Below are 19,673 nucleotides of genomic sequence, written 5' to 3'. Positions count from 1 at the left end.
TCCGATGGTGAAATTGAAGAGAAAGAAGATCTGCTCAATCGACTTTTATGACTATTGAAGATAATGAGGTAACAACTTCCAACCCTCAATTTGAAAGTGATGATGAAACTGATGATGGTTTTGAATTTTTCATTAAAAAGTTGCATGATAATTTGAAAGAATCTTATGCTAAAAACAAGAAATCAAAACACAAAATCAGTTTTTTTCTTCAGGATAATACACGCATTTTTCAAGAAAACAAAAATCTGAAAACTGAAAATGATTTCTTGAAAAAGAATGAGATTGATTTACAAAATAAACTTGATAGAAAAATAAAACTTTGTCAAATGTTCAAAAAGGAACAACGTGATTTGAAAAGAAGAATGAATAATTTAAATAAATTGCTCCAAAATAAAAAATAAGACTGTTTTCAAAGGAATGAATCAAAGACTGATCTTGGCACTTATGAGAAGAAGATAAATTCTGGTGCAAATGATTTTGCTGTTTATAAGAAAAGACAAGTAAGATTTGTTAAACCTGTTTATGCAAATAATTCGTTGGTTATGTGTAATTTTTATTGTCAAAAAGATCATATGAAAAGTAATTGCTATGTGAGGAAGAACATGAGAAGACGCATGAAATGCATTTGGAAAATTAGACATGATACTAACTCTCAAGAATCTAAAAATTTTTGGATACCAAATATTAGTTCTTGAACTTTTGAGTAGGTGAATTTGGTGAACATTATTAAGGAATCAAAGTGGTTCATAGACAGTGAATGTTCAAGACACATGACCGGTGATCCATCACAATGTATCAAAACTCCAGTCAAAATCTTGTGGCAAGTGACATTAGGAGATGATATGAAAACTAAAACAATTGGAATAGGAGATATTGGTAAGATTGGTGAGATTCTTGTTCATAATGTTCTTTTGTAATTTTCTTTTGATGTTTCTGATGTTTTGAACTGAGTTTTCCTTGATATTTTTGGATATTATTGAATTTTTACGATGAAAAAAAGGGAAAGAAAAGAATAATGCTGATCTAATGATGATTTGTTTTTATAATTATTTTGATTGTTATTTCTCAGTTTGGTATCAATTTTCTAATTTTTGGCTGATAATTGCTGAATGTTAGTTTGTTGATAATTACTGAATTCTGGTATCGTTTTTCTGTTTTTGTTTGGAATATTGGATTCTCTGTTTTTGTTGCTGGATTATGATTTCTATTTTTTACTCTCATCTTATGAAGATAAAAAGGGGGAGAAATGGATACAATGAGTAAGGGGGAGCTTATGCTCAATCTTTTTTCTTTCTTCCATCCATTGTTTTGTCATCATCAAAAAGGGGTAGAATGTTGATCTTAGTCCTTAACTTTTGATGTTTACAAAACAAATGGATGATACTAATATCTCTTCAAGATATATTTTCAGTTATGAAGCAAATCAGATTCAAAAATCAAGTGCAATTGAAAGAAACAAAAGTTGCTGAAAGCTGTCGGATGCTTGTGAAGACAGGATCGGATATCCGATAATCATTGCGCAATTTCGGACGCATGAAGAACTCCATCACCGGACGTCCGAAGGAAATAAGACATTTCCCCTAGCTTACTGACCTCGATCGGATGCAAGCATCGGATGTCTGATAGAATCCTTCAAACTCTTTGTCTGCTATTGGACGGAAGTACCTGACGTCCAATAGGATCCTTCAAACTCGACGAAAGTTGTCGGACGCTCACAAAGACAATGCCGGACGTCCAATAGAATTGAATTTTTTTTTTCAAACTCACTGCCTGCTGTCGGACGCAAAAAACAAGAGTACAGACGTCTGACACTCCCAACGGCTAGTTGACTCTTCAGCTACTTTCTATCCGTTAGAAGCATTAATGAAGCACTTTCTTGGTTTCCTATAAATAGAGTATGGTCAGAAACTCCAAATAACTTTTGCACACTGAAGATACAAAAGATCTATAGTAGTTTTAGTGAGAAAACACTCACCAAAGAAGATTTGCAATCTTAGTGGTGTGAAATTCATTGTAAACTTTTCATTTGTGAGTGAATACTTCAATAGTGTAGCTCTGAGAGGGTTGTCCTGAGGGATAGTAAAACTTTCTAACTTGACCGAGTGAGATTTGGGGCAAAGAGGAAGTGAGCCTTCCTTTGTACACAAGATTGGTTGTATTTCATCAATTTGAAAAAACTTATTTGAATTGACCTACAAGCTCAAGAGGAGCTTGGTAGTCAATTTGTTTGTAATTCTTCCCTTCTTAGTTACTTATTGTTATCGTGTGATCTTTAAATTGCTTATATCTTCTACTTCTCTCAAGTGATATTGTTCCTTCATTGATTGATTCATTGTGTGATCACTTAAGAAAAGAGGGTAAATTTTATATTGAGCAAAAATTGCCTATAACTTGATTAGTTTTGTAATCAACCTAATTCATTCTCTTCTTAAGTTGTCTTCGATCCTTACACTAGCAACCAGGCCTTCGACCTGACCTCTATTAATTTCTTTGGTGATATCTTTATCTATCTGCTCTTTAAATTTTAATGCAGATTAATTTTTCAATACAAAATTATTATTTTTTTCATAAATTATAGTATCGTGAAAATATTTAAAGGAATTGGAAAGGGAACACAAAAGTAATAGGATCTAATCCTTACCATCAATTTTCGAATCTATATTTTCCAAATTCATTATAATGGAAACAAATTTTTCAAGATCTGAGAGTATAGATGTACTTTCAGTCATCTGAAACATATATGGACGTTACTTTAAATAAAACCGATTCTTAGCTGTCCTCTTCATATACAAATCCTTAAAATTGTCTCACATGGCCTTAGATGAAATTTCAATGGCTACCTCTCACAAAATCTCGTTAGAGAGATTTAAGATAATACTGGATCTAGCCTTCTTATCCATTTCAGCAAAGTTCGCATCTATCACATTTTTTGGACCTTTTCTCAACTCCCTATATTGCTGAATCATACTCCACCTTGAACCAAAATAGCCTCCATCTTGAGCTACCACATCTCGATCAAATTTATATAGTTCGATCAAATTGGCCTACGTTTGCTGGCAAAGGAGGACCAGAATTTCACTATGAAGAAAAGTGTACAAAAACCTTAGGAAAGAGTTCTAAATCCAAAAGCACCTAATTTTAAAACACAAGAGAGTCCGAAATAATTTTATTACCAAAAGGTTTAATAATCCAAATGCCCAAATAACTCATTAAAACTCTCTGGATTTGGTGATTTTTTTTAAATATAAATGTTTTTATTTATTTAATGCATCAAATAAAAGAGCCACAACTACAAAGTTTCCCCACCACGCCTTACTGGCACACTTGCCCCTCTTATCCTCCTAATCGATGACATGCCCAACCTGTCTAGACGAACCTCTCCCCTTGCCAACTTTGGGAACGTGTGAATATGTTCATAGATAACACAAGGCTGGTGCTGATGAGAGACACCCACATTGGCAAGAATATCTGCCACTCGGTTCGCTGCTCTGAAGCAATGAGAAATTCGAGCTACGTCTGCTACCAGTTCCCAGATTTGATCCACCTCGTTCCGGATCCGCCACGGGCATCTGAACCGACGCTGAAGTATTCCCACCAATACCTGGGAATCTGATTGAATCTCCACCCTGGTGAACCCCTTCTCCACACACAACTAAAGTCCAGTTAGCAAAGCAAGGGCCTCCGCGTGCAAACTCAACCTCTTACCAAAGAACGCAGAGAAAGCCACTATAGGCCTTCCTAAAGAATCTCGCAAGACCCCGCCGCTGCCACTCCATCCTGGGTTGCCCTTGGAACAGCCATCCGTGTTCAGCGTTAGGCAACCCGTCTCTTTTGCCCTCCACCTCACGATCTCCACTCTAATGCCGCCGCCTTGTTGCCCAGACCAGTCATATAGCTGAGGAAAAGAGACCCACCCCAACTTGATATTAAAGTGATTCTCCAAACCTAACGTGATATCTGAGATAACAGCTTGACAGATATTAGCCGGTTGCATCCCGGTACCTTCGAAAAATGCTCCGTTCCTCGCCCTCCAGATGTGCCAGCAAATGAAACTAGGCATTATTGTGAATAAAAGTCGCCTTTTCTCTGCCCTCGGTGGTGACAACCACCAAGCCACTACCCTAGTCCTCAGAGATGACCCTACTTGCGTAAGCCCACACATGCCAGCAAAGTAGTTCCATACCGCTGTAGCACACTGTCCCTCGGAAAAGACATGCTCCACCGTCTCTATTGCTCCATTGGGACAACACAAACATTTTGAAGGCATCTGAAACCCCATCCTGCCCAAGACGTCGGGGAATGGCAACCTCCGACATAGCAATCGCAGCATGAAGATGGATATTTTCGACGGGATTCTGTGGTGCCAAATTTGGGAATGTACGAACAAAGAGTTGTGGGCTTGGCGTACCTCCTCGAAAGCCGATGCAAGAGTGAATTTGCCAGACGACGTTAAAATCCATATGAACTCATTTGCACGCCCTCCTCGGGGGACCGAGTGGAGCAATACAGAAGGAAGTAAATCCAGGGGAGGACTTGTGATAACAGATGGATACTCCATTTCCCATTCTCAATGAAATCTTTGAACGAGAGGGCAGGGATCACCGTAGCTTTGAGGAACAGCGCACCATTCCCCAACCAATTATCGTACTAGAAATGACATGAGCCGCCATCCTGGACCTGCCAGATTAGAGAAAACTCCACTTGCCTGCTAATGTTTAGCATTCTCCTCCAAGTACCGGAGGCGCATCTACTCAGTTGAACCTGGCACGGGTGAAGGTCTCTACAATACTTAGCCTGCATAAATCTCGCCCAGAGTGATGACCCAGCCCGAAACTGCCACCATAGCTTGTAAGAGAAGGCCTCATAAATATCACGTAACCGTCTAAGGCCCACTCCGCCCTCCTCAACCGGATAGCATAACTGAGACCAGCCAATCCAATGATACTTCATTCCATCGTCTGAAGCACCGCATAGGAAGTTGGCACAAACCTTTTCCAGCAGTTTGAACACCGAGGCTGGTAATACCGCAGCCGATAGCAAGTGCACTGGAATCGACATCAACACATGGTGCACTGGAATCGACATCAACACATGCCATAGGATTTGGTGTATTTAATTTCATTTCAGACCTATTCTATTTATAGCCAACTAAGAGAAAGACTCGCTTGTACAAAAAATGACATGGGACAAAACCACACATAAACAAAAGAGGCCTTGGTCAAGAAGATCCCATTTTTTCATATTTATTCTTTGATTGTTGTGAAGGTGTTATCTATGGTTTTTAGACAATAGATTGAGCTTATGGGTTTTGATTTTCATATTAATTGTGCATCGGTGGGTATATTTGATCTTAATTTCATGCATGGTGATTTTACAGTTTTTATTTGAATTAAGTTGGTTGTCAGGCTTAATTCCCAATTTTTAGAAATGCATTGTTCTTTTCCTCGGGTAGATGAAGGGCATGCTAAACAATTAAGTGAGCTTATGGTATGGCAGTGGAGTTCTTCCTGTACGATATTTGGGGATTCCATTGATTACCACTAGATTGACTAAAGTGCTTATTAGCAAATTGCAAAGCAAAATTCTGGCATGGGCTGCTAATAGCTTACAAATGTTTGGAGTTAGCAGCATACATGTATTTTGGTCAAGTTTCTTTGTTCTACCTAGAGGCAATGTTTTTAAAATCGGACCAGATTGGGTGGGTCAACCGGTTGAATCGTGAATCGATCATGACACCGGTCTGATTCTATACTAAAGCCAAAAGTGACAAATAAACCGGTCAAAATCGGTCAAACTTGTCAAAACTAGTAAACCCGATCGAGCCAGTAATTCCGAATTTTCAATTTTCCCCTCAATTTTTTTTTAAGTTTTGCAAAATACTAAATTCTATGAGGTTGCCAAGAATCGAACTTGGGGCCTTTGTTATAGAAGTCCACATAGTAACCACTGCACCGTCACATCCGGTGAGTATCGTGTGATAACACATTTATATAAAACTTACTAACTAAGGCGAAAAAAGAAGAAGAAGCCTCTATACCCTAAAAACCATTAGCAGCTGCCCCTTCAAACCTCTAACTTTCTTTCCTCCGTTTTCCCTACAAAATCTCATCCTCTTATGACTTTTTTTCTTATCTTCAACTCTCTCTGTTCTCTTTTCTTTTGTCATCTCCTTTTTAATCCAACCTCTTTAATTTTAATTTATTGATGTTTTCTTCCATCTATTTCGTTTAATCTTTTGAAGTTTTCTTTTCTGCTTGTGTGTGTATGTTAAGCTTTTTTATTTTTTCTTTGGATGGATTGTAGTTTCTTTCTTGATTTGCAATTTTTTTTTGTTTGTTCGAGGGCTTCTTCTCATTTTGTCTTGTTTGAAGAGATTACATTCTGCTTCTCATTTTTTTTTGGTTTGTTCAAGGGCTTCTTCTCATTTTGTTAACTCTATCAAATCTAATCATTAATAGTATGTCTCGTAAATCATGCAGTCTGAAGATTTTTTTTGTCTATTAAATTGAAAAAAATTAAAAAAAGAATAGGTTATCTTTAACCCTAAAGACTAACTATTAGATGCCACAACCATTCACTTTCTTCTCATTTTTGCCTCTTATCAAGTTTGCATCTCTATTTTCGATTTTTCTGACATTCTCCAAACTCCAAACTTCTTTTTTTTTTTAAGCTGCCATCTCTAAATCCCAAAAACATGAATTAAAATTTAAGCTCACAATGGCTAATTCCCATAGACGTAAATTTTGTATAATTTCAAAATATTGTGGTATTTTTGGGTTGGATTTAAGATTATGTTTTTGGTAGATACAATTGAGATTGAGATAAAATTTATTTTTTTCAACTTATAATTTAAAATTTTTATTTTTGAAAATCAAAATTCTTTGAAAATGTTAAACTTTTCATCATATAAAGTCTTAAATTAGTCCATTGGATGTCTTATTTTGTGCATATATATTTATATAAATTATTTTTAAAAAAATTCATTGAACCAGGGTTGAACCGATTTGACTGGTTGAACTCTGACTCGAATGCCTCGCCGGTTTAATTAATAGTCCGATTCAATCAACGGTCTTTGGGCAGGAACGGACAAGGTACATTATGGTGCAAACGTGGCTTGGAAGGAAATTTGCAAGCCTATTATTAAGAAGTTTGACTGGGGTTACATATTGACTTGAAATTAGAAACACGTGCCTTATTTTGAAACATTTGTGGAATATATGCACTAAATGGATGCCCTTTAGGTTAAATGGGTACACGCAGTTCTGATCAAGGGCAGATACTTTTGGGATTTGAAAGTTCAAAATGCTTTCAGCTGAGTTTGGAGGAAGATAATGTACAAAAGATTTGTTGTTAGAATGTGCATTTAGGTTCAGGGTGGTAGGGGCACTTTATAATGGCCTCCCAGTTGTCCGTAATTGATGAAATATTCAGACGGATTGGATTGATACAAGCTTCTGGGAGTAGACCTGCTAAGGTGGAAACTTCATTGGGGATGGGGTTTGGAAGTGGCCTGTAGGCAGAAGATTTACAAATGAGGCTCAAAGACTTCATCAATGCACCTCTGTGACTTTTGTACCAAATGTTAAGATAGCAAGATAGAGTTGTATGGAAATTGAATCCATTTGGGCAGTAATAGTCAAATCTGCAATTAAAGAGTTGAAAAAGCATTTGCTTAGTGTGGTAGAAGAATGGCATGCCTTGTTTTGCATTTGATATGTGGTTACTATGCAAAGGGAAGCTGACAACTATAGATCGTTTGCGACAATGGGGAGTTCGTAGTCACTTGGTACTCCTGTTGAATCTGCGTTGTGCAATCATGCTGAAAAGTCAGCAAATCATATATCCTTCACTTGTCCCGTTTCATCATTGGTGTGACAAAAGGTTCAGAGCTTATGTCTCAATTTTATGAGTTGTTATACCTGCAATCAACAGCTAGAGTGGCATCTTACCCACGGGGTGCAGCAAACTTTTGCAGGACAGGTTACAAGATTGGCTCTAGCTGCTCTGTGTACCATGTTGGGCGAGATAGGAACAGTACAATTTATCAGCACATGTCAACGGCTCAGCTGCAATTTGTAAAGCTATTGTAATTTGTGAAGGATGTGAGATGGATTTCTGCTTCTTAGAAAGGCATCCGAAGTACTTATGAGAACTGGTCATTGACTTATAGAGTGGACCTTGCCATTTGATATCTTTGAGTAACTAGCAGTAGCAGTACATGTTTAGTTGGCAGTTGTTTCTATTTTTTTTCCGCTTTTTGGCTGGCTTAATGAAAAAAAGACATAGTTTTGAGTTGAAAAAAAAAACAAAGAGAAGTAATCACAAGCAAACGTTCTGCTCAAAATTCTCATCTACTTGAACTATCAACTATCTACTATACATCAGCCTATCTAATGATTTCAGAAAACAGAGGACTAGATTGCCTTGCAACTGATTATTCCATGTTGATAAAGGTGTTTGGGAGTCGCCTTCATCATTTTCTAGTTTCTCAACCAGGGATGTCTGGATGAATAATTGCAATTAACATCACGCACTAAGACTCTCTTGAAAACACTTTGTTGCGAAGTTACATGACAACAAAATTTGAGATGAGAGAACAATTTGGAACCCTTTCCATAAACAAGTTGGATAAATGGACTTTGAGAAGTAGAAAAAGGGATTCACCATATCAAGAATGGATCATTGCATATACAATGTAGCAGAAATTCGTAAGAAAACAATGTATTTAAGCTGTTAAGATTACATACATATTGACGGAGAAACCCTACAGCCGTTTTGATATGCTATCGAGCACTTCCTTAAATTTTTCGACATCACACAAAATTCTGAGCAATCCTTGTTGATTATAACCAAGTTCTTTTGCAGATTCATCAAGTAAACGAGCTAAAGAAGGATGATTGATGAGCTGTATTGGGACGATCAATCTCTCCAAGCCTTCATTATTTGTTCCCACCAGTACAGGAACTTGACCTTTACGAACAGAACCTTCTACCTCTGCCTCATTGGTGCTTCTCAATCTTCTATAAATAGGAGATGAGCTCTTATCTCTTCTTTTCATTTTGCTTCTTCTAATCTAAAGAGATGTACTGCAAAAATGTTCTTACTTACAGCATATACAAAGGTACGAGCCTATAGAACAGATCCTGTTCAAGTAAGGTGTGCTTATAGCATATATAAATCTCTTGATGTCTCAAATAACAGTACCAATTAACTAGACAAGTTAGGACATGTAGAATAGTTGGTCTAAATGACTTTTGGAAAAAAAATGTCATTAGAAATAGACTGGATGTGGGATATTTGTCAAATGTCGCTGTATTGAAGAGTCTTATTGCTTACTAAATTACTATTCCACAATCAGGGATATGGCAAAGGAGAATAAACTTCTTGATTATGGTTTGAAGTTATTGCCATCTCGATATGACAGCAAGGTTAAGCCAAGATGCAGATGCAAGTTCAATTTTTTCTCTCTTTGGATACCAAGAATATATACTTCAGTATCGTTCACACTTCAGTATCTTTCAATTCACCTTCAACGCCCACAATGTAGTTTTCTTTCACCTGCCACTTGTTGGCACTGCTTTTAAAGTTTTCACAAGTTTTTGTAACCTAATCCGTTCATTGACCAAGAAAAATTATTTGAATAGAGTATGTTTGGATAATCATTAGTCCTTTTTGTTTCTATCTTTTGAAGTTTAATGCAATTTTTAGCCATCTAGTCCTTTCTCCTTTTTTTTTTGTCACAGCGATAATATTTGTATACACTACTCTAGTCTAACCTAGTCATCCAGTCCTTTCGAATGTTGTCATTTCTGAATGCTAATGGGATTGCATGAGTACTTGGAAATTTCTAAAGGATAATGACATTCACATATCCGTTCAACTTCTTGTACACCCCTATTATTCTTTCTATGCACGCATATCATTTTGTCAAAACCATTTAAGTTCTGTTTGAACAGAAAGAAAGTCATATGGGAAAGTGAAGTGCAAGAAGTGAGATAAAGGAAAAGGAAAATTTTAGTGATTGTTACTACTGTTATTAAAGTTTTTGTGTCTAGCAACCATTTTTTTTTCCTCAAAATCCTGCAAGATACAAAATACAGAAAAGTAAAGGAAAGTGCAGGAAAGTTGTTTAATTTTCCTGTTAAACAAACCTGCACATTGGAAAACATAACTATTCCTCACTTTTCCATTATCTCAAGAAACGTGTAGAAAACAGATATGCATGTGCTTGACTTGGGCAGTCCCCTCCAGGTCTATCGGCCCAAATTTGACTATCTTGTCATCATTTTAGTTGATATTCCTTTAAAATAAAATCTACTAAAGTTCTAAAGTCTGAATTTTTCTCCTATAAAATATGTTATTACTTCACCATTAAAAGAAAAAAACAAGGACAAAACTTTATGGTTGAGTATTCAATTATTCATCTCACTGTTGGTGCAACACAGGAACAAATTTTAACTTTTTCCATAATGTAAATGTATGAGTTTTTAATAGTAATATTCCTCCAAAAAAAAAAAAAAAAAAAAAAAAATAGTACTTGCACAGGTTTAGATCATGTTTTCATGTTCTGATGCTAGAGACTAGCAAAAAATCGCGTGTTTTGAGAAATATTGAACGTTCTTCTTATCTATTTTTTCTTTTGGGAACATATGATCTTTATAAGTGATATCCCAAAAGTAAAGTCCTGCGTTCAATCTAATTTTGGACTACTTTGGTTTCTTTTAATTTGTATTTGTTTTCTTGATTTGATTTGGGAAAGTTACCTCCCATCATTTGACCAAAAAGCTTAATTCTGAGCTGCCATAGAACAGGGGTTAACTACAAAGTATGCAAGTTGTACGAATCACTTATTGGTTATTGCCAAGTAGTTACTTGATTATTAGCCCTCATTTTCTTGGAGTCAAAAGGGGGTCCACTTTCACAAGTTAAGTGTGCATCAAAACTATTTCTGAACACATCAACAACATTTGAGTCAACATCAACAACATAGACCATTCTGTTCCAGTGAGAAGATAAGGTATAATAGGAACTACGCTTGAGTAAATTACACCTGGAATGAAAATGATAGCATGTATACTGTTATTTTTTCATTGAAAGAATTATAAAGAAAACACTTTGCACACTTTGATTTTTCTTTCTCCACTAGTACACTTTGATTTTTCTTTTGATGCTTAAATGTATACTATTATTTTCTTATAAAAAATTTTAATCATCATAAGAGAGTAAATAATATATTTATTTGTATTAAAAATGATTTATGTAATACCTATTTTTAACAATTTATTCATTGTTAACATTTTTATTGGGAGTTTCTTTATAATAGGAAATTGTTAGTAAAAATAAGAGAATTACTTAATTATTTTTACAAAATACATACCTTTTAATTTGTTGTATTAATTTATGATAAGCAATACCTTTTTATAATAACTAAAATTTTGATTACGAGTGTGAAAGAAATTCTCTATCATTGTTGTCAAAATTCTTTAATTGGTAATTTACTAATTAGAAAATAATTTTTCTTTATAATTAGTAAATTATGAATCATTTATATTCCAATTTATTTCATCCAGTTTTCAATCTAAGAAATTAGTGGAAAATGTTTATTCTATATCCGAGTAATTAGACAATTCAAAATAAAATTATTCACTTTTATAATGACATTGACATGCTGATTATTTGGACATCTTTTTGTTCCTTTTTCTCTAATGGATTTTAAATTATTAGATAATTTTTGTAGCCATTTTTTAGAAAGTAATCAAATATTAATATGTTTTCTATTAAATCTACTTCTCTTCTTTGGTACTTTACTACTGTGAATTAAAGTGATCAAAATTTAATGTTGATTAAAGATTAATTGAGAAAAGAAAGAAGAATAAAGCAAAATAAAAACTTATCATAATAGAGGAGTAGTCATGTCTCTTAGAGTTAGGTGAGAATAAAAACACAATTTAGGGGACGAACCAATTTTAGCTGTACTTGAGATGTAGAAATATTAAACCAAGCAGCATTAATTAGTGTCCACGTGTGTTTCTTTAATTGGTTGACTAGATAGGTGCATGATTGTGTTTTGTAGTATGAAACGTAGGATTAATTCTTTTTTTTTTTTTGTTGGTGAAAGTAGGATTAATTTCTATGTTAGTAGCAGTTGGAGTCTCAAGTAGTTTGTCTTGGGTCTCTTGGATATAAAAGTAAGTAGCCTCCGTGGTTTTTTTTTTTTTTTTTTTTTAACATTGTAAGAAATGTAGCTGCAGCCTTGTTTGATTAATAGAAGAAAATTTCTTTTGTCTCATATATCAAATTCTTGTGATTGTTCCTGTAGGTTTATATTTGATTATTGTTTTGGATCTATCAGAGTGGTATTAGAGTTATGGTAGATTGAAGTATGGCAAATTCTAACCTCAATATTGTTTGTTACAAAAATTCAAAACAAAGACTGAGTTCAATTTTTAGTTATGGTAGATTGAAGTATGGCAAATTCTAACCTCAATATTGTTTGTTACAAAAATTCAAAACAAAGATGAAGTTCAATTTTTAGTAGGAACAGATGATAACCCATCTCAAGGCATGTAAATTATATCAATAAATTGAAACTCCACTTGCTCAGACACTAGTAAAAATGATAAAGCAAAAAATAGTTTGGCTTTGTTACAGATTCATCAGATAATTGACATGTTAGTTTTTTTTAAAAAAACAATGCTATGGATAATATGGCAAAAAAGGCTTGAAACATATTGGAAAAAACATACAAAGAGATTGATAGGGTCCAACAAAATAATTTGATAATGTTGAAGAGAAATCTAAACTTGTGACGATAGAGAAGTCGGAACCTATTGAATCATATTTTTTTTTCATTTGTTAGATATTAAAAACGAGATAGCATTTAATCAGTATGACCTTCTTATCAGAACATTTATTGAGAAAGTTCTCAACACCCTACCTTGAAGTTTAACCATGTCGTAGTTGTGATCCAAGAGACAAAAGATTTGAAAATTTTGAGCATTGAAGATTTTGAGGGGTCATTAATTCTGCATGAACAAAGAATTAATGAAAAGTTGGAGGATACCTCAAAGGATACAATAGAGAAAGAGTTACAAACACAGTTGAATTTGAGAGGCAATAATGAAGTCAAGAAGCAAGGTAAATCCAATTGGAAGAACACTAACTACAATAATAGAGGTGGCTATAATAACAGAGGTGACCATGGCAACAATAATAGAGGCAGAGGTAGTACATCAAATCCTGGACGTCGTAGAGGTAATACTTTTAATTTAAGAGGTGGTCCTGGTAGAGGCAGAGAAAATAATTCTAATCAAAATAATTTTGGACAAAGAGTTCAACATTATAATTGTAAAAAATTTGGCCATAGAATGTTTGAATGCAGATCCAGAGAAATTATAGATAGAAATTTTCAGGTTAATGTTGCTAACAATTAGGTTCAGGATAATATTAAAAAAAATGAAACATTATTGTTAGCTTGTAATGCTGTTGATGTGGTTGATAAAAATAAGTAGTACTTAGATATGGATTATAGTAATCACATGTCTGGTAAGAAAGAATTATTTGCTAAATTTGATAAATCTATCCGTGGTGAAGTTAAATTTGGGAATAACACTGTTTTACTAGTATTTGGAAAGGAAAAAATCGCTATCAACTTGAGAAATGGGTCTACTGATATTATTTTTGATGTTTTCTATGCTTCTAGGGCAGCATCATAATTTGTTGAGTATGGGTCAGTTGTCTGAGAAAAAAATATGATATTCGTATCAAGAATGGTACTTGTACCATTTTTGATAAAAATAGTTGAATGATTTTCAATGTGTCAATGATTTCAAATAGCTTATTTTCACTAAATTTGAGTACCAATTTTTCTTGTTTGAGTACAGCAATAAATGACAATAATTGGTTGTGGCATATGCGATTTGGTTGTTTAAATTTTGACAGTTGAGATTTTTGGCCAATAGAAGAATGGGTTGGGGGACTGTCTAGTATTAGAAATTTTGATAGAGTCTGTGATATACGTGTTTTGGGAAAGCAACATAGGGATATTTTTTAAACTGATAAATCATGAAGAGTTAGAAGACCATTAGAGATTATTCATTTGAATTTGTGCACTATGGAGGTTCTTTCAAATGGAGGTTGTATGTATTTCGTTACCTTTATTGATGATTTTAGTAGAAAAAGTTTGGGTGTATTTTTTGAAATAGAAATCTGATGTCTATGATACTTTTAAAATTTTTAAGACTTTTATTGAGAGGCAAAGTGGTTGACGGATTAAAATTTTAAGAATAGATGAGAGACAAAAATATTTGGTTTACAATGATTTTTTTGAGAAAAATGGAATATAGTATCAGTTGACTACGAGGTATACTCACAACAAAATGGAGTGGCAGAGAGGTAGAATAGGACAATAATGGATATTATGATAAGATGTATGTTAAAGTTAAAAAATATGCTAAAGTCTTTTTGGGCAGAGGCAGTTTCTTGTACAATTTATTTGTTGAATAAGTGTCCCACAAAAAATGTTATCAGAAAAACTCCTAAAGAAGTTTGCAGTAGTAGAAGACCATTTGTTAGCTATTTCAAAACTTTTGGATGTATTGCCTATTCCTATGTTCCTGATCAGTTGAGAAAGAAACTTGATGATATGGAGGAGAAGTGTGTATTTATTGGATACAATGAAATTTCTTGGGTTTACAAGCTGTATAATCCTGTGACAATGAAGATGATAGTGAGTTGTGAACTTTGATGAAAGAGATATTTGGGACTAGTGTGAGAACCCGAGAAAATTTTGAGTAAGCTTTGTATGTATTACTTTTATTTTTCTATTAAAAATAACAATTGGTCAATTAAATGTCTAAATTTAAACTTTACAACAAAATCAATAATTATAAATACTTTGGAATGGTGTAACAAAAAATTTTAAAATATATATATATATATATATATATATATATATATATATATATATATATATATATAACAAAAGTTAGGAGTTCATGCATGAGATCATGAAAATTTTAGGCTTTGGAGAGCAATTAAACTACAATTAAAAGACCAAATTAACCTCTTACCTTAGCTAATCTACTATGTGGCCAGCTAGTATCAGATTTGGAGACAAGAGTGAATGGAGAAGCTTGGATTGTATCAACTACCGACTGAAGATAGAGGAGTGATCAGTCCTCTTTGGAGTTATCGACCGAGAGAGAAAAGTGAGTGTCAAACCATTTCCTCCTCCTAAACACTAAAGCCGTGAGTGTTGTGTGAACCTTAGAAGTAGAAGTGGAGTGGAGAGCTTCGGTATTGACACCACCGACTGATGAGGAGCTGGAGTGATTAGTTACTTAGGTAATATCGACCGAGAGGAATAGAAAGAAAGAAAACAGAGAGCGAGGCTTCCTTTCTGCTGCATACTCGAAACTGTGAGAAAGAGTGAGAGTGGAGGAGCATTTCTGGTTCCTTCCAGCCACAACCAAGAGAGAGAGAGAGAGAGAGCTCTGCAATTTCTGAGCAGTAGTTAGACAGCAAGGAACCTTAACTCGGTAGATTGAGCACCAGGTAGAAACGGAAGATTTGTTTCTGCCGAGAAACTGTGAGGAACTAAAGGTGAGCATTACTAAGTTTTCTACTGATATCTTTCTATTTCATATGAATGAAACTTTGGCTTAAATAAGAGTAAGAAAACCAGAATTTAGTGTAGGAAAGAATCTTTAAAGCTAGAAACGTTTAAGTTCAGCAGTTGCATAAAAAAAAAATCTGAGATGAAAGCTACAAATTACGGCTGTTTCTTCCTTAAATCGTGGCTAACTGTGTTTGCATGCACTCCATTCTGACTTTAACTCCCTTACCTCTATATGCATGTAGAGTTTTACTAGAAAATGGGTGAATCAAGTGTTGATTTTGAAAGGAGATTGCACTGAAAATTCTGTTAAGTGTTGTTGCTGCTGGTGTAATTAAAGTTGCAGGTTTCAGTTGTTTCCTTTTCAAACTTGTATAATGATGGTTGTTGCACTACATAGGCTTCTTGCTTTTCTAATCTCAGCATGCATATAGCCTCTGAGTTGAATCAAGCATAATAGGAGCAAGTTGCAGAATACCGTAGCTAGAAAAGAAAGAAAAAAATCTGGTTTAAAACTGCAAGCTGGCTGATGGCTTACGACTGGAAATTTTCAATCTTCTTTCTAAACGTTATGCTGAAGTAGTAGTTAAAATTTATTCTCCATATCCTTCCTTACCATAATCTGGACATGCATGTGAGTTTGGGTATAAAATGAAGAGATTATTGGAGAAGTTCTTGTTTAAAAGTTGATTGCTGTCCAGATCAGTCACAGCTTGACCGAGAGAGAGAAGTAGACTTCAGAATGCTTGTGCGTAGCTTTTGGGTTGAATAATTGTTGAAAATAGATGCTATTTGCCTTGGTATATGCTGGACTGAATGTACCTTAAGTATTTAGAGCTTTAAGCAAGTGAAAGAATAGAGTTTTTGACAAAAGTTGAAGTAACGTTACTGGATTAATTTTGTGGTTGCTGTCCGAGAGAGTGAAGCAGGATGTGTTTCTGTCCGGCCATTTTTTACCCTGAAAATGTGAGAAATGGGTGTTGATGTCTCATAAGAAATGTAGGTCTATATCTTAGCTTCGAAATGCTATAAAGTTCGCCTCAATCCGAGAAGCGTAGCACTAGTTATGATTGAAATACCAGAGGATGGCAAAGCTGCCTTCCTCGTTGCCTTTCCTTTTGTTTCGCATGCATGCAGCTTTGATAATGGCCGTGAGGAAACCAACTTTTAACTAACATTTCTTCTAACTTCCAATCTTGTAAGCTTTCATAAATGATAGCTACAATTGTTCTGAGATTTAATGGCTATACCTAGTTCTACGAGTAGAGTTAAACTAAGGCGATTGAGTGAAAAGTCACGGTAGTTATATACGCAAAGTGGCTTCTAATTATTTAATATTGTTTTCACGAATATTTTAAAGACTATTAATCTGAGGGGCTGGTACAGTGGAATAAAACTTAGTTTCCAAATAGCTTAGAGTCTAATTAATTAAAAGGGAACCAATGGAATACTTCTAAGCCTTAATTTTGGAATCTTGAGCGGAAAATGATTTAATCCTAAAATAAATATCTTATAAATTATTAACTTGGGAAAACAGGTATAATTCTTGATTAAAACAATAAAGTCAATAAGTTTCAAAATAAAATGATAAATGAATATTGAATATATTATATTTGTACTTTAAAGTCAAACTTGATTTTAATAGTTCAAGTGATAAAGTAAGAACAATAAGTGAACATCTACAAACTATGTATTTGATTTGGAATTATTAACTTGTCCAAGAAGTAGCAGTGAACCAGAAAACTGACTCAAGACTCGAGAGTAATTTATTTGGATATTTGGTGAGTGTTTTCCGAATCTATGTGTTAAACTGCTTATGTGTACCTAAGTGCAATTACATGGCAAATGTGCTTATTATGAAATTTTGCTAAGTGATTCATTGTGAAGTGTTTTCAATTGTCCCTCGTCTTCTAAGTCGAGGGTGTACTTTGGAGGTTATAAGGAGGAGTTCAACGGAGTGTGTAGTGCATTAAAGTGACTCTAATGCGAGTACCGTATCCTTTTAAAAGTGATTGTTTAGTGAAGTGTTTTCTCAATTTCTTAATGAAAGTGATTGTACAGTGACATATGCACTACTTGCTCAATTGTACTGATTTACGTGTTTATTAAATGTTACTTGCTCGGCAAACCTCACTGAGTTTTAGCTCAGCCCTTTTAGCTTTATTTTCCTTACAGGAGTTGGAGATTGAAAAGTGATTGGATGGAATTGGAAAGTTGTTTTGGGAAGATCCATCACTATGTGTATATATTGGAGTCACGTTTTCTTTTTTATTTTAAGATGGTTGAATCTTCTATTTTGAGTTGATGTAATATTAAGAATGGATGTTTAGAACGTGTATTTTGTTTCTTTTAGTGGATAAATCTATGTTTTAAGCTGATTGGAGTGGTACTTAAGAGTGAATGTTCAGTTGTTCAATGATAATGTTATCTCTGAAGTTAATGTTAGTAAGTGAGTCCTGACGAGAGCCAGACAGGCGGGCCGCTAACTTCTAGGGTATGCCATAGGGAAGGTAGGGCCGTCACAGGTGGTATCAGAGCTCTTAATGAGCTCATGCTAGGAGAGGGTTCTTGGATTGTGGGGAGTGGCTTGTTAAGTGTGAAATAAACTATTATTAAGGAGGAAAAAAAATTATTAGATATGTACGTCGGGTAGGAATCTCAAATATGGATGATTTACTCTTGGGACCGGCCGGCTTGAGTTGTGAATTATCCTATTTTCGAGTTCTTGTATCCGAGTACGAAATATTTTTCATTCATTGGTATATTTGCAAATTTAATAGGATTTAGTATATTGCATTATGATGTGAATAGGAATCATGATCAAACTTAGAGAAGTAGAATCGAAGAGACCAAGGATAACCTTTGAGAGTTAGAAGTGACGAGGCAGCGACCACAGGAAGTAAAAGGATGCTTCACCCAAGTGCTAAGATAGATTAGGGATCGACTGGGACTGTCTTAAATTAGACTAATGGAGTTCTAGGTGTTGGCTTGTCAAACCAGCAAAAATAAAAGTTCCTACTCTAATAATATGGACTTCTGTGTAGCGGTGAGTATGGTCGTATCCACAGGGATTGGGTGATTTATTTCTTTATGAAAAATGGTGGATTAGGAGAAATGAACTAAATAGATTACTTGAATAAAAATAAAGACAGTATCACAAAATTAAATAATACTAAACCAAGAATAGACAACACTCTAGTTGAAGGTCTAATTTCCACTTTGATTCATTTAACTGATCATCGATGCAAAGGTGAAATCACTTGTTCATAAATAAACTGGTTATGGTTGTCAACACGCTCTGACAACCTGCCTCTCCTTGCTGTTTCGATAACCACAACACGCTCTGTGGCTATTTCTCTTGCCAATTAAGCAACCCTAAACAAGCTCTTAGGATTTAACCTATTGACAGCATTAAAAATTAGAGAAGCTACCAATTCTAACCAACAGACACACAAGCTCGGTTCATTTAAGTTAGATTATCTATTCCCGTGACATAAATTCAAAAGTCTCTTTTACAATCAAATTATATCATGCGCCATAGATACTAAAACCATCAAACAATTACGGATTTGATATTTTATATGACAATAGACTATTTCGACAATTAAATATTGATCAGGTATTTAATTGTAGAAAATAATCATAATCATGAATGAGCAGAGAATATATAAATACTCATGAATAAATGAAACAAACAAATCAAATTAGATCTCACAGTATTGTAGAACCAAAGCTTCAATTATCCTTCAACTAGAAAAGAAACTAGCCGCTCCTCCTGGTAGATTCGCGGCCACAAGGAATACTAGGGTTTATTGTAGAGGAAAAGAGGAAAAAGAATGAGAGCCCCCGCCCATGTCCGTTTTCTCCCCTATTAATAAGAATGGGATCCCCTTTTCCTACTAGGACTCCTACTTAAACTAAACTAACCAACCAAGACCTATGAATTGGTTTCCAAAATAAATTACATTGAGTCATAGCCCCTCAAAATCTCCAATCCCGTGACATATGTGTAAAACCATGGGATGCAGCCGGCTTCTTGATGAATTGACAGATTGAT

General features: G+C 34.7%; 1 protein-coding gene across 1 annotated transcript; it reads right to left on the bottom strand.

Annotated features, from left to right (window-relative positions):
* Positions 1 to 8,764: 8,764 nt before the first annotated feature.
* LOC140006869 (auxin-responsive protein SAUR72-like) lies at positions 8,765 to 10,995 on the bottom strand. Its single transcript, XM_072049539.1, has 2 exons — positions 10,873 to 10,995; positions 8,765 to 9,073 (listed from the first exon to the last, which is right to left on the bottom strand). The coding sequence occupies exons 1-2, from the start codon at positions 10,993 to 10,995 to the stop codon at positions 8,765 to 8,767; spliced, it is 432 nt and encodes a 143-aa protein (XP_071905640.1).
* Between the last annotated feature and the right edge of the window lie 8,678 nt (positions 10,996 to 19,673).

The sequence above is a fragment of the Coffea arabica genome, chromosome 5e, assembly GCF_036785885.1.
Source record: "Coffea arabica cultivar ET-39 chromosome 5e, Coffea Arabica ET-39 HiFi, whole genome shotgun sequence".
In the NCBI taxonomy this organism is placed as follows: domain Eukaryota; kingdom Viridiplantae; phylum Streptophyta; class Magnoliopsida; order Gentianales; family Rubiaceae; genus Coffea; species Coffea arabica.
Note: the sequence above shows the minus strand (reverse complement) of the source record. Positions and strands in the feature narration are given on the sequence as shown.

Bases quoted from the DNA above. Each gene is read 5' to 3' on its own strand.
- LOC140006869 (XM_072049539.1), bottom strand. From the start codon at position 10,995: ATGGTCTATGTTGTTGATGTTGACTCAAATGTTGTTGATGTGTTCAGA. The intron at 9,074-10,872 runs GTAACTACTTGG...ACATCTCTTTAG, and splicing joins AAATGAGGGCTAATAATCAA to ATTAGAAGAAGCAAAATGAA.